This window comes from Quercus robur, chromosome 3 (assembly GCF_932294415.1).
Source record: "Quercus robur chromosome 3, dhQueRobu3.1, whole genome shotgun sequence".
Lineage (NCBI taxonomy): Eukaryota > Viridiplantae > Streptophyta > Magnoliopsida > Fagales > Fagaceae > Quercus > Quercus robur.
Window position 1 is genome coordinate 31,415,687 of NC_065536.1, and position 20,798 is coordinate 31,436,484.

General features: G+C 36.1%; 1 protein-coding gene across 1 annotated transcript; it reads right to left on the reverse strand.

The window, feature by feature from the left end:
- Positions 1-1,393: 1,393 nt before the first annotated feature.
- Positions 1,394-17,692, reverse strand: LOC126717783 (anthranilate synthase beta subunit 2, chloroplastic-like). The gene is made up of 7 exons (XM_050419674.1): positions 16,946-17,692; positions 15,049-15,119; positions 14,873-14,910; positions 14,651-14,761; positions 14,111-14,210; positions 13,287-13,422; positions 1,394-1,757 (listed from the first exon to the last, which is right to left on the reverse strand). Exons 1-7 carry the CDS (start codon positions 17,252-17,254, stop codon positions 1,653-1,655), a joined length of 870 nt encoding a protein of 289 aa, XP_050275631.1. The 5' UTR covers positions 17,255-17,692; the 3' UTR covers positions 1,394-1,652.
- Positions 17,693-20,798: the final 3,106 nt, after the last annotated feature.

The window sequence follows — 20,798 nt, forward strand, 5'->3', positions numbered from 1 at the left end:
CTTTCAATTGGATATGAATATAGTCAGCAATGAAAATGAGATGCTTTCAACTTCACTTATTTTGAACCACACGACTTCAGGAGTTATCTATATGCAATTTTCATCATCATTGAATTCGTGTTTGGTTCCTATCAAAGCCGTCTTTTTGGGTTCAGCTTTTTTATTTATTAGTAAGTTACACTTGTATGATGCAAGTTGCATAAGATGAATCTACATCCGTGACCTCACCAATGAAGGGAAAAAAAGAAGTGTTTTTTAAGCTAGAGTTCATTGCCTTTAATGGTTTGCACCTTTTAGGACGTGAATCTGTCATGGTCTTCAACTAGACTTCATTGCCTTTAATGGTTTACAACTTTTTGGGCATGAATCTGTCATGTTCTTTGTAAGGAATTTATAGAAAGAGTCTTTAGCAGTGGGTTTTTGGGCCATAATAACAGCTTGCTCAACTTTTAGTGGATTCTTGCAACTGTGAGAGGTATCTCAGTCCATCTAACTTTGCCAGCCTTAAAACCTGAACCTCTTCAGATAAAGGTCACTTGCAACATTTTCCAGGTATCTAGCTACAAGAAGGTAGCAAGTATTAACCAGTTTTTGAACATCTTTATTTTTAGGCAAGATGATTAATTCCCTAAAAAGAGAGTTATAAAAACCTCAAACGGCCCATGTATGTTGCATTAGAGAGTAGGGCTGGATTTTTATCATTAGATATGCCTAAACATGGGGTTTAAAATTCATTAGGGCTTTGTGTGGATTTGAAGATTAAAAATCAAGACATTAGAAGAATAGTTGTTAGTAACATAGTATAAATTGGTTGATATAAATTTAACAAATACATGATTATAGTTTGAAGATTTTATTTGGACAAAAAAGTTTGTTATATTATGGATTTGAAATGACTTATCATACCTGATCTTTTTAAATCCACATATTGATAAAGCTCAAATTCATACATTTTAAATTTCATATGAAAAACTTGCTACATTATATTCTATTAAAGTAAAATTTATATTAGAAATTTTAAATCAACCAACGACCATGAACATATATAATAGAGAACAGTCTGTTTCAAAACGTTGCCTAATGTACAGCAATCTTTTCAATTATTTTGGTTGAAGGTAAAATACCTTTTTTATGCAATAGAAATAATACATATCCTACTGTTTATCCCTGAAGCATGTGATCTCAAGCCACAACAGAAAGCCATGGTGACAGTGAGTCCAATGATTGCAAAACCTACCAAAATAAGAGTGAAATTTAGGAGGCAGAAAAGGGGGAAAACGGCTGCCCACTTGGGGGTTGTTGGACCGAGGTGGGTGTTTGTGCAGGAAAGTAGATGGTCACGGATGGTATCTAGCAATGAAATAGAATTTTGTTATGCAATTCTACAAGAAAATTTCATGAATTATTGCCAATGCTAAATCAAATGATCATTTAAGTGTTTATGCATCCAAGGCAAGTTACACCATGTCTTGGTATGATTTGAAGCATGAAAACTGCTTGCAAGATACAGATGCTTCAAGAGGTCTGAGCCAGATCCAAGAATTCTTTAATTGGATAAATGGCAAGTACAAAGCACAAAATTCAAAGTATAAAAGAAGATTACAAGTAGCCTTATTACATATCATAATATGTTACATTGCTTAAGTACCGTCTCAATTCTGGGATTCAGCTTCTCTTCTTTCTATCTGTTTAACAAAATTGCGGACAATCGTCTTGCCTTCAGTGCTTATAATGCTTTCGGGATGGAACTGAACCCCCTGCAATTTCAAACCAAGTTGATTGAAGCAGGTTACTAATTCAGAAAGAAATAATAGCAATTACTAATCTGAAGATTATAATTGCAGTGACTGGAAAGAAAATGACCATTATATAAAAAATAATGAGAAAGGAGATGTAAGCAAGCCAAACAAATACTTAAAATAGTTACTGATTTTTTTTATTTATTCTTTGCACTCCAAATTGTTTTCTAGAACTATCCTGCTAGATCACCATAGTTATAAAATGCTACTACAACAAGATTTCTTTATATGACCCAACGTTGTGCATGTGCAGCAGGATTGAGGTGAAAATTAGAAAACATTCCATAAGGGGCAGTTTTGTGCTACAGTAGATAGCAAAACATTATTGGTTTATAATTTCATTCAGGATATATCATATGCACATTAGATAGCAAAACTATGTTGAATCCTTTAAATGTATTTGTGTGTTCAACACAAACCTTCCCCAAGTGTTTAATTCAATTATTGAATCTGATTTTTCACAAAGATTCAATCTCGTGTGTCCCTATAATCACAAAGAAAGTGCTTTGGGAGTATACTGTCATTAAATTTTTTACTTAAAAAAAGAAAAGAAAAAGAATAGTGTCATTAAATTCACTATGCTTTCTCCCTCAGCAGATTCAATTTGCATTAAGGGTGGATTGAGATTAGAAATGCACCCAATTTTGCAGTTAATGGCAACCGATTTCAATAACCCATACTCAACTTTCACCAATAACATCATCTACCAAATGACCTAATCTTGATTCAAGAACCCCCCCCAAAAAAAAATTATGGCTTATAGAGTTGTTTATCATTCTCAATTATGGCTTGTAGAGTTGAACTAATCAATGATTTTTCAGAGGTAAAAACAACTCACACCTGTAAAGTTTCATTTCGACCTATGACTCTCACCTTCACCACTTTTTATGGTGAGAGGAACTGTCATTTGTTCCATAGGCCAGTGGCAAGTTAAAATCACAAATATCTCTCCATGTTTTTATAGGAGTTCCAAGAGTGAAAAAGAAAATAGATCCATTATGACCTCCATTTGTATCTTGGTGTCTGTATCCTTTAGCAAACTAATTAGGGAAGAGAATATGCTGGTTTGGGTAAGGGATTCTCATATAATGCGGGCTCCTATCTTGAAAAATCAGCCTTCTTTTTCTTGGAGTAACCCAAAAACCAAATTTACTAGATCCACACACAACCTAGCAAATTGGAGAAACCCAAAGACCCACAAGAAAACCCATCCACCATTGCATGCAACAGAGATAGATCCTCAACGCAAGTCAACAACATGAAAGGCCCAAGGCACACTGGAGACTTCAACAGATAGATCCCCACCATGACATTGACAGCACCAAGAAACCCAGAGATTTACGCATGCTAGAGACTTCACCGTGTTAGAATTATGGTTAAGTAATTAAATTCACCATTTCTTAGTAGCTTAAGTTTTTGGAAGAATCGGCAATTTAACATAGTATAAGAGTAGGAGATCCGAAGTTCGATCCCTATCTTCGCTCTACCTCTCATTTAAAATGTTAAAAATCCTACATGTCGGGCCTCACTTGTTAAGGAGGAGTTTAGGTCCACACGTGAGGGAAAGTATTAAAATTATGGTTAAGTGATTAAATTCAACATTTCCTAATAGCTTAAACTTTTGAGAGAATCGGTAATTTATCGCTCGCCATTCAAAGCCCTAAGAGTCTATGCGAGAAAGAGAGGAGAGGGTAAGGCTTTGTGCGTGCATGAGTTTTGAAAACGATTTACAAAAAATATTTGTTGTAAATCATTTTATAACTTTTTCCATTGTGTTTTCCCAGTCAACCAAAAATATTTTCAGTTTGACCAAGGTTTTACAATGAAACCAACACCCAAATATGTTGAAAATGTTTCCAGAAAAAACTTTACAACAAAACAAACACAGCCTTAGTGCTCCTACCACTACCAATTACAAATTTGGGTCTTCTGATAGGTGCTTCACAGGTTTTACTTCATATATACCTTTAAACTCTTTCCTAACCCAACTTTGCTTGAAGAAGGGAGTCATGGTAATGTAGGTTGGATTTGCAGGATGAGAAAAAAGCATGCATTTGAGAAGCCTAAAGGAACCCACATTAAGCACTTTCAGGTGACAGAAAACCTCTTCAATGGCTAGAGAAAACTATTCTTTTTGAAATTCTAAGACTAAGGATCTGGGTATTATGCCAACTAAGAGGCAAAGAAACTAATTAACAAACCTTTTTGGTCCAGGTTTAAGTGTCCACAGAAGCTATTTGAGCCTTAAAGAGCTTTTAAATCTTATTACAAATAGGGTTTCATGTGTAGGGATAATTTCTTTCATCCAAGTGTCAAAATTAGTTGTCATTAGGGATTTCTGCTTTTTTATAACAGGTTTGTAAAGCTTTTGCAACTACTAATTCAGAATTGAGATCTGCAGAGTTTGCTTTGTTCATCTAGTGATATTGAGCACTCTGTTCCTTCTTTATCTTCTACTCCCATCACTCACTTGTCTTAAATTCCCTTCACCTCTGATCACCATTCACCCATCTCTTCAAACCTTTAGAACCCACACTTTACCAACCCAACCATTTCCTCAAAACAAATAAACTCTAGCAGCTGAAACTAAAAAATCAAGATGTGGTTAATATTTATGCCACAGCTCATAGCTTCCAAAAAATTGGTCTTTTCTTGTCTTATTTGACCATAACCCCTTGATCCTAATATATATTTTGAAACCCTAAAAGCCCTATGTTGTTCCAAACCATTAGCCACTAATTCAAAATTTAATTTCAGCCTTTAGCCTAAAGTCTGATCCATCTTAAAACACCAGAAGCCTTTTTTCCTATAGTTCTTTCAACTATAGACTCACAAAACACTTTCACAAGCCCTCCTGGTCATACGACATGTTTTCTAGTAAGAGAACCCATAAACTAAACAGCAAAGTTATCAGAACCAAACCGAGCATTAAACCATCAAAGAAGTTGTACGATGGTTTACTAGTTCAACCATTGGATTAATATTTAATTTATTAGAAATAAATTAAAGAACACATAAAAAATAAAAAAATAAATCAACTATAAAAATGAGATGAGATTCAATTTTAACATAAATATACAAGTATATATTGAAAATTGATATTAATTGAATAATGTAGTTCAGAAAAATTATTCAAATACAGAATTAAATTTTTTATTTTTATATAAAATGACTAAACATAGGACACTTGAATAGATATTTTGACTACTTCAAGTTTAGAAGCAAAAGATTAAAAAGCCCATAAATGAAAGTGCACAATTGAAGGAAGGCATGGTTTTTTGGTTAAAATAGCATAACATTAAACAAAGAAAAAAGGGAAAAAAGAAAGTTCGAGTAAAACTGTGTGGTCCAGTATTTTTGTAAAAATGCCGGGTTTTTTCACAGTTCAATCTCTATCTTTTTTTTTTTTTTGGCAAATGAAGTATTTTTTTTTTGATAGGTAATAATAATATTATTAAAACAAACTAAAAAATAGACAAAAGCCAATACAAGGTGTTCATGATGGTGAACACAAGGAAAAGCAAAAAACAAAATAAACAGCAAACAACTAAAAGGAAAAACTTAAAACGCAATACTAAGGGAAGAAATAAACTCTAAGATAGTGGAGCATTCCGAGAAGCCCCAACACCTAGACCAATCAAATAAAGTCTTCTGGCACAGAGCTTGTAATTGAGCCAAGGATTTCTCAGTGTCCTCAAAAGAGCGCCGATTTCTTTCCATCCAAACAATCCACATCAAACAGCCGGGAATCATATTCCATATGTCTGAATTAAATTTTCCTAGCCAAAAACTCCAACAATACACCAAGCTTTCCACAGAGCCTGGCATGACCCAATGTATCCCAAAGATCTGAAGCATGTAAACCCACAAAGAGTGAGCTACCGGACAATGGAGGAGAAGATGATCCACGGTTTCCTCATTCCGATGGCACATACAACACCTATTCACCAAAATGCGCCCCTTAAGCTTAAGATTATCCAAAGTAAGGATCTGCCCATGAACCGCTGTCCACACAAAAAAAGCCACCCTCCTAGGGATCTTAGCTTTCCAAACACCCTTCCACGGAAAATTGGAATCAGCTGCACCCCTAATGTTATTGTAATAGGACCGGGTATCAAACATGCCATTCCCTTTGAGACACCAATGAGAGGTGTCATTCCCACCACCCCTAGGGATCCGAGATTGAATGAACTCAAGGAAAGATAAGGCAGCCCCTAATTCCCTTTCATGAAAGTTCCTATGAAATCTCAAATTCCAGATTCTATCGCTACGACCCTCTTGGTAGCATAGAACATCAGAAATGTAAGCTTCCTTGTCGTTAGAACACACATACAACTGAGGATAAAGCCTATTAAGCGTGTTATTTCCAACCCACTTATCATGCCAAAAAAGAATACGAGAGCCATCCCCCGCCACTAAGGACACATGGTTGGAGAAGCTCTCCCAACCATCATGAATACCACGCCATGGACCACAACCGTGAGCCCTTCTGCAACTTTTAGAACTCCACCCCCCTTGACCCTCACCATATTTAGAAGCAATAACCCTCCTCCAAAGATGAGTGTCTTCTCGCCCAAACCTCCATAACCATTTCCCTAACAATGCTTTATTAAAGTGCACTAACTTCCTGATCCCCAGACCACCCAAAGCTATCGGTAAACACACCTTCTCCCAAGCCACCAAAGGATATTTGAAACACTCCTCTGAAGATCCCCATAAAAACTTCCTCTGAATACGCTCCAATCTATCAGCCACAGCTACAGGAATGACAAATAAGGATAGATAGTACGTAGGAAGGCTAGAAAGAGTACTCTTCACCAGGGTAAGTCTACCCCCCTTAGATAAATAGAGACGCTTCCAACCAGAGAGTTTCTTCTCCATCCTCTCCAAAATAGGATTCCACATAGATGCTGTTTTGTAAGGGGTGCCCAACGGCATACCCAAGTACTTCAAAGGCAGACTACCCACCCTACAACGAAGAATGGCAGCCAACACATCTATATTTTCAACCTCCCCAACAGGAACAATCTCACTCTTTCCCGCATTAACTTTCAGACCAGTAAAAGCTTGGAAGCTAGTCAAAGCCAGCCTAATGGACAACAATTGATCTCTAGACGCATCACAAAACAAAATGGTATCATCTGCAAACAGCAAGTGTGAAATGCGTACCCCTATAGAGTTAGTAGGCCCCACACGAAAGCCACGAAGTAGACCACAATCCTCAGTTTTCTTCAGCAGCCTACTTAGAACTTCCATAATAAAGATGAAAAGAAGAGGGGACAGTGGATCACCTTGTCTCAACCCACGAGAGCTTCCAAAAAAGCCTACCGGGGATCCATTCACAATAATAGAGAAACGAACAGTAGTTATGCAAGCCTTAATCCACCCCCTCCATCTCACCCCAAAACCCATCCTAGCCAATAAGTAAAACAATGCGTCCCAATTCACATGGTCATAGGCTTTCTCAATGTCCAATTTGCAAACCACCCCGGGCACATGGCTCTTCAATCTGCTGTCTAGGCACTCATTAGCAATAAGCACTGAATCCAAAATTTGTCTCCCACCAACAAAAGCATTTTGGGACTCAGAGATGAGACTATCTAGCACAACCCTCAATCTATTTGCCAACACCTTAGACAGCAGCTTGTACACACTTCCTACCAAACTAATAGGCCGAAAGTCCTTAACATCAATAGCATTATTTTTCTTGGGAATTAGAGTGAGAAACGAGGCATTTAAAGACCTTTCAAACACTGAATACCTGTGAAAGTGCTCAAAAACAGCCATAACATCCTCCTCCACCACTCTCCAGCATTTTTGGAAAAAAGCCATGGTGAAACCATCAGGTCCAGGAGCTTTATCCCCCTCCATCTCCATCAAAACCTGGATCACCTCTTCTTTAGAGAACTCCCTCTCCAAGGCCAACCTTTCATCCTCTCCAATGCAATCAAAATCCAATCCATCCATTGTTGGACGCCATATATTTGGCTCTTTGTAGAGATTTTGATAGAACTGAGCCACCTGAGCTTTAACAGTAGAATCGTCCTCATATAAGACCCCATCAACCACAATGCTTCTAATGTGATTTGTTCTTCTATGAGAGTTCGCTAGTCTATGAAAAAATCGAGTGTTGTTATCTCCCTCCTTCACATACAAAGCACGAGACTTTTGTCTCCAAAAAATCTCTTCTAAAGCAGCTAAAGCTGCAATATCACCTTTAACCTGAGTTCGACGGGACTCTTCCTCATTAGAGAGGCCCCGCATTTCTTCCATAGAATCTAGACCCAATAATTCAGCCAACAAACACTTCTTCCTAAAAGCCAAATCACCAAATTCCTCCTTATTCCACTTCTTAAGGTCTTCTTTCAAAGCCTTTAATTTCTGAGCTAGAACAAAACTAGGGGAGCCCAGAAAACTATACCCCTCCCACCAAAGTTTAACTCTCTCGAGAAAACCCTCAGATCTAAGCCACATATTCTCAAACTTAAAAGCACAGCGACCCCTATCCACTCCACCAGCTTCCACCAAGAGCGGACAATGATCGGAAATAACACGAGGGAGCACCCTTTGAGACACATTCCCAAAATGATCCACCCAATCCACACAAGCAAGAGTCCTATCAATACGGGACATAGCCTGCGGCTCAGCATCTCTAAACCAGGTGAAAGATGCCCCGTCCAAAGGAAGATCCACTAAATAATTATTCTCAATAAAGTTCGAGAATGCGAACATGGCTGGATTAAAAGAATCACAACCAAGCCTCTCGCAGGGGTATCTAATAATATTAAAATCACCGAATAAAAACCAAGCTGTGTTCCACCTGGTCCGAACCCTGGACAACTCCTCCCACAAAGCAGCCCTATGATGATCATCATTAGGACCATAAAGACCAGTGCAGACCCATTCAAAACTGTCCAACACTCCCCTAAAAAGAACACTAACAGAGAACTGACCAACAGATACATCAATTTTCTCGACCACCCGTTTATCCCAAATCAACAAAACCCCCCCAGATGTTTGAACCGCATCCAGTACCGCCCAATCAACAAAGGGACTACCCCACAAGCTACGCACAAGAGCAGAATTTGAAGAAGCAAGCTTAGTTTCCTGCAAACATACAACATCACATCTCCAATCCTTCAAAAGATTCTTACAAACCTCTCTCTTTTGAGGGTTATTCAACCCCCTAACATTCCAAGAAAGAAGTCGTAAAGACATTAATAACTACCAATAGCCCCTGGTCCTGACGACGAACCTCTATTCCGAGAGACAGTCCCATCATAATTCACTGAAGAAAACAAACCCCTCAATTCCCTTAAACCTCTCTGACCAGCTTTAACAGGTGGCCTAATACAGCCACCATTGGCAACCTCAATACACTCCTGTTCTAATAAACAAAATAAAGCCACACATTGAGCTTCATGTTTAACAATAGGAAAACCCACCAACTTGCAGAAGCTCTTCAACATTGTAGACACCCACTTCGAGTGTTCCACCTTAGATGCATCAAACTCACTTACCTTATCCACCGTGCTCAACACCAAATCTTCAGCTACCCTAGGGACCCAACAAGACAACGGCTCACACTCTAGTGGACTGCAGTTGTACTCCCCAATACCGTCGGCATACACAGCTACCGACTCTGTCATACCCGTTTGGGAATCACACTTCTCTTTATCACTTATGCTTAATAACTCTGTGAAAACGTCCTCCACCTCCTCCGACCAAGGAACTCCCTCCCTACCAACAAAGTTCAAAGGAGAAAACTGCCCAAAACTATTGGAGTCCACCGTAAGCATCGGATCAACCCCAATCTGCCTCTCACCCTCTCGAACTGACAGGGGAACCACCGAGATAGGGGCGCGAACCTCCAGAACTGAGCTAGAGGGGAAACTCGTCCTTATCGGAGCCTCAGAACCCGCCGCCGGCGCCTCCGCCGTAGTCCCTGGCTCCCGATCTGACTGGGGAGCCACCGAGATAGAGGCGCTAACCACCGGAGCTGGGCTCGACGAAGGTTTCGCCCTCAACGGAGCTTCCAATCCCTCCATCGGCGCCACCGTCGCTACCCCGGGCTCCGTTGAAGACTCGCCTGACCCACTCAGCTCCTGAACCAGATCGTGCAACCCATTAGGATCGCAGGTCAGTTCAGACTCTAACTGGGTTTTATTTTTAAAAGGGAGAGTTAAGGTAGCTTGGGCTTGGGCTTGGAATTTAAAAACCACAGGCCCAACAGCTTTAGGCCTTTGTAACTTCACTTTATCCACCCAAGAGACATCCGGAGTGGACCTGTGAGAGTCCAATGGCTTAATCCAAGACACCACCCTTTTACCCCCTTCAGATAAAGACACCCTCAACGCCATGGTGTCAGTAGTCACTTTGAACATGCAGTCACGCGTGGGTCTAACAGATTTTTTTTTAGAAACTGACCCAGCAGCAGCTTCGCCCTTGAACACGTTATGTCCCAAATAAGCTCTAGAATTTTCAAAATTCCTCAACTTCCGCTGGTTGCCAGTATTGAAAAGTTTCTTCCCATCAAGTCCACCGCCATCCATTTGGCCACCACCAGCAGCTCCACCAGAAATCCTCCCTTCCACCCCAACAGTGTTCGAACCTGCTAGGAAACTATCTAATGCTCTTGAAAACAAGCTCCACCCAGCCCGGTTAGAACTCGCAGGTACCATAACACAACCACGTCGAGCTCCACCAAAAAACACAGCTAAATCCACAAAAATACCAGCCTTATTCGACCTCCCCCGGAACTCGAAAAACTTATTGTTCTCTCTAAAATGTTTGTACAACAAATCCTTTCCTGGTACCCAATCACGAATATCAGCAAAGCAAGAGAGGACCCATTTCATTCCCTTGCGACTCAGCCAAACGGAACTTTTAAAATTCCGACGACTTTCATGTATAGCATAAGAATCGTCCCTCCCACCGTCAAAAGAGAAAGAAAAAGTTTTAGAATCAATACGAAAGAAACCTATACTATTCCCTCTAACCTGAGGAGAAAGATTAGGAACAGAGATAGGGAGAGGCACATTGGTTGGAAGAGGTGTGAGTGGATTGGTATTGGGTGAAATGTTATTGGTATAGGTATTGGTATTGGTTGGTCTAGGCAGAGGAGGTGGATGCAATGGCAGGACAGAGGAAGGTGGGGTGGACAATGCAGAGTTTAAAGGTGGACAAAAAGGGTGGTAAGGCAAAAAACCAAAAGGTGGTGGGAATGGTAATGGGAAGAAACCTGGGAATAGTGGGGGTGACAGGTTGAGAGGCTGAGGTACAGGGGGAAATAGAGGAGGGATAGTTGTAGGCTGAGTAGGGATGGAGGGGGGGAGGGGGGGGGGGAAGAAGGGTTGGGAGGGGTGGTGAGGTCATACTACTGAGGCCTCAACCAACCCAAATTTCCTTCAACCAACCCAAATTTTGCATGCCCAACAGTACCCAGCATCAATATAGACACACCCTCAGAGAATCCTGCATTAATCTACATTGGTGTGGCCAGGATCCTATTTGGGGAAGAGAGGACCAGGTGTTGGGATATTAATACATAAAGGAAGCACTTCCAATTTAACACATTGGACGGGTGTTTCTCAACCTAAAAGGCTGGTTTAGTTTGATTTTGAATCAATCCTTAAAATCAAATCAACTTTGAACTAGATTAAGTTTTTGTGCAATATGCCTAAACTCAGTCTTTAATTAATTTAAAGTTTTGTTTGGTTTATCTAACTAAATATACTGCAATTAGTTTCTAAAACACATACATACACACAAATAGTCAAATACACAACAATGAATATAGCTGTATATGAAACTATATACATAATTGAAATTTAATTTTAATGTCCTAAAGATGTCTACACATGAAAGAATAAAGATAGGTTTGTTTTGATATTAAAAAAGAGATAGGTAAGAAAATGTGATACTTTTTTTGGGGGGCTTTGGTTGGGGGAGAGGAGGTTGGTTGTTGGGGGGGGGGGGGGGGGGGGGGGGTGTTGGTTGGGGGGAGTTAATTTCACATTTTAACTTTGGTGAATATCTAGAAAGGGAGGGGAAATGGGGAAAACAAAGCCTTTGGCTTTGGTGAAGAAAGAAGCATGATCACTTTATTGTAAGTTGTAAAAAGTCGGTCAAATGTGATAAAAAGTTAGTGTTTGGGTGTTGGAAGGGAAGAGGGGACAATTAAATTTCATCCTTGGGCAGGGGAGGTGGAGGAAGGGATAATACGTCAACATTAGGGTTATAATTAATTTTTTTGATTAAAAAAAAGAGGAGGTTGTAATCAGAGTTATCCACTGCTAAAATTTGGGTCTGTGGCCCATTGGATCATGGACCTAGGGTTATAATCATTTTAGGGGTATCAAGAGATGCACCTGCCCCCCTTCACTCAATCATTGCATATCTACACACACAATTACACCTCACGTGTATTCTCTTACCTCTGTCTGTGCCCTGTGCTTCTAAGATTTGTTTTCTAAGCAATTAATCATGCATGCATAACTAGTGAAAATTTCAATAATACAACTGATGGGTTGCCCATCATCAAAATAAATTTCCATTTAGTCATTTATCACCAGAAATGAATTCTCATTCAAGAAAAAAAAAGGGGGGGGGGGGGGGGGGAGCAGTGAAGTCAGTCATTGTTGCATGATTGGCTCCTCGATGTAAGATGAAATCCGCAGGTCAAGGTGGCATTCTAATGCTACTACTTGTGATAAGGGGGGGAGTGGGTACTTCCAACATGCTGTCCAGAAATTACTCTAAGTAGCCAGTGTTCATCTGAGAACTACTTTCGAGTAATTGCCCGTCCAATTGACAGTTACACTAACTTATGCATAGACAGAACAAAGCTTCAGGACAAAATAAGGCCAACTAATGACACCTTACTTTCTACCAAATAACTCAATCACATTACTACTTTTCCAGCCTATCCTAGTTCCTATATTTGAAGATGAAATGCTTTGGCCTAGTCTAGAAAAATGTTAAAATTCTTTCCATTACTAGCAGTATTTCTTCACACACCAAGAAAAAACCAAAAGGAAAAGGTAGCAAGGGGGTGGCATGTAAAGAGGAAAGTAAATTGCAAGATCACAACTTCACATGTTACAATACAATCTTGACTTTTGGAGCTAATAAATAAAGTACCTTTACATGTTTATTACCATATATGCAGATTGCAGAAGAATGCTAGAAATTAATTTGCAGTATGTCTCAAAGTGTAGAGGTCATGGTACAAATTTCCATCCATTTCCACTATCAGAAAGTAACAAATTATAATGACAACTCATATTCTAAGTCCACATATTGGAGTAATAACCGTGTAAGGTACATTTACCTAAGCCAATGGAACTTTCACCCTCATCAATTCCTCTCAACAAAAAAATTGTCTCCCTCAACACATAATAAGTGAAAAGGAAGTTTCTCAAAATTATAAAAAAAAATTTAAAAAAAAAAAAAAAAAAAAGGTGAAAAGGAAGAACAATATCTTACCTGTAGGTGCTTATATTTCTTATGACGAGCAGCCATTACCAGTCCATCCTCTGTCCATGCAGTAATCACAAGTTCGTCATCAGGAAAACTTTCCTTCTCGATCACAAGGCTGTGATATCTACCAGCAACGAATGGGCTGAAGAGACACAGACCATAAAACATACCAACATCAGTGAAGAGACTCAGTTTCATTTAATCTGTTAGCAAAAAGTGAAGTGTAAATGATGTAAAAATATTCTGTTATGTCCATGGAAGAACAAATATTCTCAACTTTTTCCTGTCTTGCATATGGCAGTATCAAATTGATTTTATGACTAATATAATTCATAGATCAGCCATGTTCTTGAGGTTCAAAAGTCCCTTTCACAAAATTTTCTACCTTAGCTTGTCACATCCTCCAGGATAAGATATAATTGAATTGAACCCATTTTAAGCAGTATATATCAAAAGCATTTTGTGACATAATGTCGTATGCAAGACAGGTAATTACATGTAAGCTGCCAAAATGAGCTTACAAACAAACAATAAACAAACTTCAAGCTAGTGGTTCCATATGATGCTAATTTAATGGAAATTTCCATAGATTCCCAGAGAGTATTTACTGAAAGGTATTGATCACATAAAGTCAAGTCAACCCATTTGCAAAAAGATGACCAAATGTATGATGTAAACCAAGTTCAGAAAAAGAAATTGACAAATCCTAAAATTGCTAATTCTTGATAACTTAAAATAGTGCAATCAAGGACACTATATTTAAAAGCAAATAATTTATCCAAAAAATAAATAGTTCAAGATTTTAAGGATATGTGGAATAAAGTGTATACTTTGATAACCCAGCAAACAAGCTGTCTTCCTCCTTCTCATCATAATACACGAGAGAACTCTTTCCATGCATGACACCAGAAGGTGAACGCACAACTTTCCCTGCAAAAGGACAAAATCACAAGGTTCCATAAAATAGTAATAATATGCTTCACAGTCCCCTCCCCAATCCAAAACCCTTACTTCCATGAGTTGAACCCTAGACCCCTAGACCTCTCCCTTTAATTGGGGAAAGGTAACCAGTAATACTGGCTACAATGGCCCTTGGTCCACAGGGGATGAGGTACCATCAGCTAAAAGGGCCAGAAGTCCATAAAGACATAAGTTTTGCATTAGAAACCCAAAATAAAGTAGTTATCCAGTTTATCAGCCATGACAAAAACAAGACTTAGAAAAGTTGGTACTACATGATTCCCATTTTCTAGTGATTACAGATTTGCATATATTCAGTATAGCATACAAACTAACTTAATCATACATTCAGATGAATAAATCCTACATTGGGATCGCTTATAAGTTTGAAGACATCTAAAAAGACTCACCGCCAAAAGCCTCTCCAATGCATTGCAAACCCATACACACACCAAATACAGGTACAATAGGTCCAAGTTCCAGTACGGTTTGCAACGATATCCCAGAATCCTGGGGTGTACCTACAAAAAGAAAGTACGGACTATAAAAATCTTGGTGTGAGTAGTTCCTTTTCCATTTCTATAGGCCTTGGCCATCTATATTTCAAAACAACACATCCAAAAAATCCTTACCGGGCCCTGGGGATATCAAGATTCCTCTTGGATTCATCCTATAAAAATGGCAGAAAAAGTCACATACATGATTGGATAGTTACATTAGACATGCTATGTATAGCCCATCAGAAATCCCTAACCAATCAAAATACTATCAACATGCATAGACAAGCAAAAACAATAGCAATCCTTACCTTTTCAACTCCTCCACTGTAATCTCATCATTCCGGTAAACTTCAAAGAAACATCCTAACTCTCCCATATACTTCAGAATAAAAAATAAAAATAAAAAATAAAAAAGCTATTAGACTAAATCTTCATAATGTACAATCAATAATAAAAAATAATAATAAAGAGAATCATTATGAGAAATTGTTTAAAAAGCAATAACTTTTGAAGTATATACAACATTATAAATCTTTATAAAGTAAACTTTCATTCATTTGCAAAACCCACAAGAAAAAAAAAAAAGAAGCCTCTACAATATAAATAAGTATTTCAACTGGTTTAGAAGATAGAGAACGGATTAGCTAATTTGCAAGGGTGAAAAATGACAAATGTAAGGGACTAATTAACCTTGTCCAGTATTGCTGTGCAAAGGAATCTAAAATCGATTTCAAATGGAAGAATTAATTAGAGCTTAAACTTTTTCCTATTTAAAATTCTCCTTTTATTTTTTCTCTTGCCATTTCCTTTTTAATCAATATAAAGTGGGAGGGAAATCTTCACTAGATATCTTCTCTTTTCTACATACTCTTAAATTTAATCACAATGGAAAAGATAAAATAATATTAAACTTTTATATGATTTGTCATATCAAAGTATTAGAATACCTTCCAGCAGTCTGGAAGATCAACCGCCCAAGAGAATGACATTATAATAGAATTTCAATCAACTAGAAAATATAAACCGGAACAGAATAACCAAAAACAGCTTGCTAAGATACAAACAACATGATGCAGCCATTGAAGATTGATATTTGATATTACTTTAAAACTTGGCCTCTTCAATAATTACTTTACAGGCTCCACGTGTGAAGTCCACAAATTAAAGTAAAAGTTGTTTGGTTTTAAAGGTCTAGGTATGAGCCTCTTAGAGTTAAAATAGTTTTTTTTTTTGGGTTTTTATTTATTAATTTCTGCGATCCCTGCTAACTAAGGGTGTTTTGGTAGTTTAGTTGAGTCTAAAACTTTCTAGGAGAACCTAAGATAGGTTTTATTTTCTTTGACCCAAATAAGTCTTTTATTAGGGCTTTTTTATTACTAGTAAAACTAGGAGTCCTAAGACTACCAGAAGTCCTAATAACACCAATACAAGAGAAGTCCTTACTCCTTATCTGTATTTTAGCTCAATGTACTCAAAAGTGATGGCGTTGATTATAAAAGATTATTTAATATTTTAAGCATTGAGGCACATAGGCCTTTCTGATGTGTGTTCTTTTCTTCCATTCTCTTCTCTCTTTTCTTCTCTCTCTTGTGGTACTGTTCATACAACCCCAGAACACAATAAAAACCTCTCTCTTTTTCCTTCCTTACAACCCCAAATCAACCACTTTCTTATAGCAACCAAAACCCTAAAACCCCACAAATGTTCTTCTGCCAAGCAGTTATCAAATAACTTATAAAACCACCCTTTAATCCCTAACACAACTCCATATCCCTTTCTTCAACAAGTCTAAATCCTATTTCCACAAATCCTTCTCACCCTAACCCCACCACAACCACAAGTAGACAAATTCCCCTAATTAGGATCATGAAGCACATTGAACATCGAAGAAATCAATTCATTATACACAAAAATTCTTCAATTCTTGCATAGAAACGATTTATCATTCACTTCCATCAAAAATAAATAAATAAATAAAGATGAGACATTCATGACATGAATTGCACTTTTCTTCCTCAATTTTGTCACCCTATAAACAAAATGTAAACTCCATAAACAAAAATCGTGGACTCAATTATACTACTAAGAACATACCCTTCACTCAAAAATAAAACATTTGTATCATACATTATCAAAACTTAACCAATCAGCAAAAAAAAAAAAAAAACAAAACAAAACAAAAAAGCAAAAGAATTGGGGACGAACCTGGCAAAGATTGTAGGTGAAACTGTCATAATTGTCAATGACGATAATTGGGCTGTCGGATTTTTTGGTGGAAATAGGAGAACTGGCATTGGATTGGACAGGGACAGAACTCAATGAAGCTTTTGGTTTTGGGACCAACCAATTTCTTGTTTTGAGAGGTAGAGTAGTTATAGACAATTGGTTCTGGTTCTGATGGTTGTGGTGGGCAAAAAGGCAAGGGTTTTGTTTATGAAGGGTTTTGGGGGTTAAGAAGAGTGAGGGTTTAAGTTGAACCAAAGAGAGTTGAGAATGCGATAGAGCAGAAGCCATTTCTGTATCTCTCACAAAAACTCTTTCTTTGTGTGTGTGTGTGTGTGTGTTAGAGAAAGGGACTGAGATTTAAAAAAGAAGAGGTGGGTAGTGAATGGTGGTTGGTGCAATCAAAAACTGTCTATATCTGTGTCAGCCTACAACAAACCTTGTACGTTACATCATACATGTTGAACAGCGTTTCCCATGTGTGAAAATGGAAACAAAAACCCATGTTTTATGTGTGTAATTTTGTTTGGATTTGGCAGATGTTTTCACGAAAATTTCGGACAGAACATAAAAACAAGAAAGAGGGTACCCAAAAAAAAAAAAAAATACTGAAAAGGAAATGAAATGAATGACAGTAAGACTTATCCCATCGCAGAAGGTCCCCCTCTTCTTCTTCTTCTTCTTAATCTCTCTGTTTTTTCTGGTGTCTGCCCCAAATTCTCAAACTAATTTCATTTGCTTTGTTTTGTTTTATTTTTTTGTGTTCCCGCAGTTGAGTTTGTGTGGCCCTCCACGTGACTAACGTTTTCTTTTATAGGACCACGTGACTAACGTTGGAAAGGGTCTCTTTGAAATATGATTATTTGCTTAAATTGAAATTTTTTTGCTCAACGTAAGATAAAGAAAAATGTTAGTTGAAATAGTACAGTAAGATCTATAAATAAAAGCAAAAATATGCTGAATTGTAAAATAAGTTGACAAAAAATAAGCTAGCCAAACAGACACTAAGTGCCTTTGGTAAGAAATTTCTAATAACGAGATTTTGCTTAAGTTTTGTGGAAATATGTATGGGTGAAAAAATGTGTGAAAATACATGGTGTGGTATTTAAATAACAGTTTTCATTGTTTAAACTATGTTACCAAACAGGCTAAGTATTGTTAACACACACACAGAAGAGAAGGTCTTAAAAAAATTGACAGTGACGTATATCTAAAAGGACTTTACCTTTTAGATACACAATACAAGTTTTAAACTTAACCAAAATATTATTTTCAGTATTTTGTTCCTAAACTTAACCAAATTTTATTGAGAAATGATATGTCCATAACATTTTTACATTAAATTATAAGTGGCAGGTTATTACTGGTTGTTATTGTTGGAGCAAAAAAGTAATCTTAGTGTTAGGTTCAAATTGGAACTAGTAATAACTAACCACCTATGATTTGTTGTAAAAATGTTATGGACGTAACATCTCTCAATTTTATTTTTCATTCCTAAACTTAATTTTTTTTTTCCTCTCTAGATTATTGAAAAGTTTATCTTTCGTTTCTAAATTATTAAAAATATTTTACTTTTTATCCCTTAACTTAAAATATATATATATATATATATATATATTTCTTATCCTTAAACTATTATAAAAAGTTCTTTTTCATCCATATTTTTTTTTCTATAAACTATTAAAAATCGTTATTCAAATTTTAAAGATGAAAAAAGAATTTTTAAAGTTTAGAGACAAAAAAAAAAAAAAAACTTTTAATAAAATTTAAAAACCAAAATAATATTTTTACCATTTTTTTTTTTGTCTGTTTGTGCTTTTTATTTATTTATATTTTTCATTGGTTTTTTTTTATTCTATAGTCGAGGCTGTGAGGACTCATACCTAAATATCTCTGTTGAAAATATCAAAAAATGTCAGTAGAGTTACAAAACTCTTTGACAATACAAAATTACATATGGTTATTATTTTTATATTTTCTCCACACAAAAAAAAAAAAAAAAAAAAAAAATTACGATGTTTGTACTTATTGTTATCATTATTATTGGCTTTATAATATACCATTTGCTATTAACTTTTTCATTTACTTTTTAATTTATTTGGTTTATTTATAAAAAAATTTACATTTTCAAATTAAAAGTATACTTTAGTTTTTCTTTAAAAGTTAATTTCCAACAAAAAGTAATCAACAAAAATCAAATAAACACTTTGATGACCAACGGACTTACCCTTTTATGTCTCTTATGAATTACATAGGTTTTAACCAATAACATATAAATAGAATTTAATAACATAAGTTTAGTATGGGCGTAGGCGGAACTAAAATTTTATGAATACATGGGCCAAAATAATAATAAATATAAAATTAAACCAATCTAATAGTGTCATACAAAAAATATGAACAGTTTGGGGGCTAATCATATTTCTTTTGAAAATTTAGGAGTAAAAATTTAATATTTGACAAGTTCCCCCCCCCCCCCCCCCCCCCCCCCAAGCGGGTATGTGGTAATATCATATAATAAAATGGTTATTCATGTGTGATAATTATTTGATTACATCTTTGACTGGTTATTTTTTAAGAATATTTATTCTTTTAAGGATAGTTATTTTTCTTTTCAAAAAAATTGAGGAATATTTAGTCCTTTCTAGATGGGCTGTAATAGTTTTTCCTTTAGGGCATATTTGGTATGCTACAATAGATCTTGTACTGAAATGATTATTCATGTGTAATAGCAATTTTGGCTATTTGGTTGTATATTTATTACAAACAATAGTTATTCTTTAGGATTAGTTATTCATTTGGAATAATTAATTCTCACTAAAATGATTGCAGAGTAATTCTACAGACATAAACTATTTTACAACAATATTACAAACTGTTAATATGGCTTTAACATTTTCCAAATAATTATTGGTAAATAAAAATGTGATGTTAGTAGTGGGCCCAGATTAGAACAAGTAAGAATTTGTCACATCAATAATTTGTAAAAATATTGTAAAATAATTTGTGATTTTAGCATTAATCAAGATTGTAATATCTATCCTTAAAGTAGGTGCAACAATTTTTAAATTAATATATTCAAAAAATGCAATTTTTCCATATGTCACAACTAATTTTGCAACCAAACATAAGAATAGGAAGAGTTAATTAATTACAACGCCTTTTATTTTGGGCATATTTGGTAGACTGTAATAAATATTGTAATATAATAGATATTCATATGGTTTAGTTATTCAGTAGCTTGGTTATATTTTTATTATAGGGAATAGTCATTCCTTATGAATAACTATTTTTTTAAATGAGGAATAACTATTCTTCTCTAAAAGGGTTGTAATAGCTATTCATTAATCATTAGTATATGTAATAATTTCTAAAATTAATATATTTTCAAATAAACAAACTTTCCATATGCACATGCATGTAACAATTATGGGATAAAATCATCAAAAAATAAATCATCACTCTCAAATTTAAAAACCTATTATTTTCTTAGAAAGATAATTGTTTGAGTAAAATATTTCCTAAAATAGATATTAAGTTTTATTCTAATGTTACAACTTATAACCAAATTTATGATTAGGTTTAGTTATTCCATTATAACACATTTTATTCTTAATAATAAATATTACAATTCCAGTCGTAATCCTCATTCAATATACCAAACGTGCCTAGTAATAAATATTACTATTCCTACCTTAATCTTCATTCAATGTACCAAACATGCACTTAGTAGGTGTACCAAATTTTGAATTTAGTCAAAAACACCTCTTTAGTCCCTGTATTTTGGTTCTATTTTCAATTTAGTCCTCCAATTTTCAAATATATATACACTTCC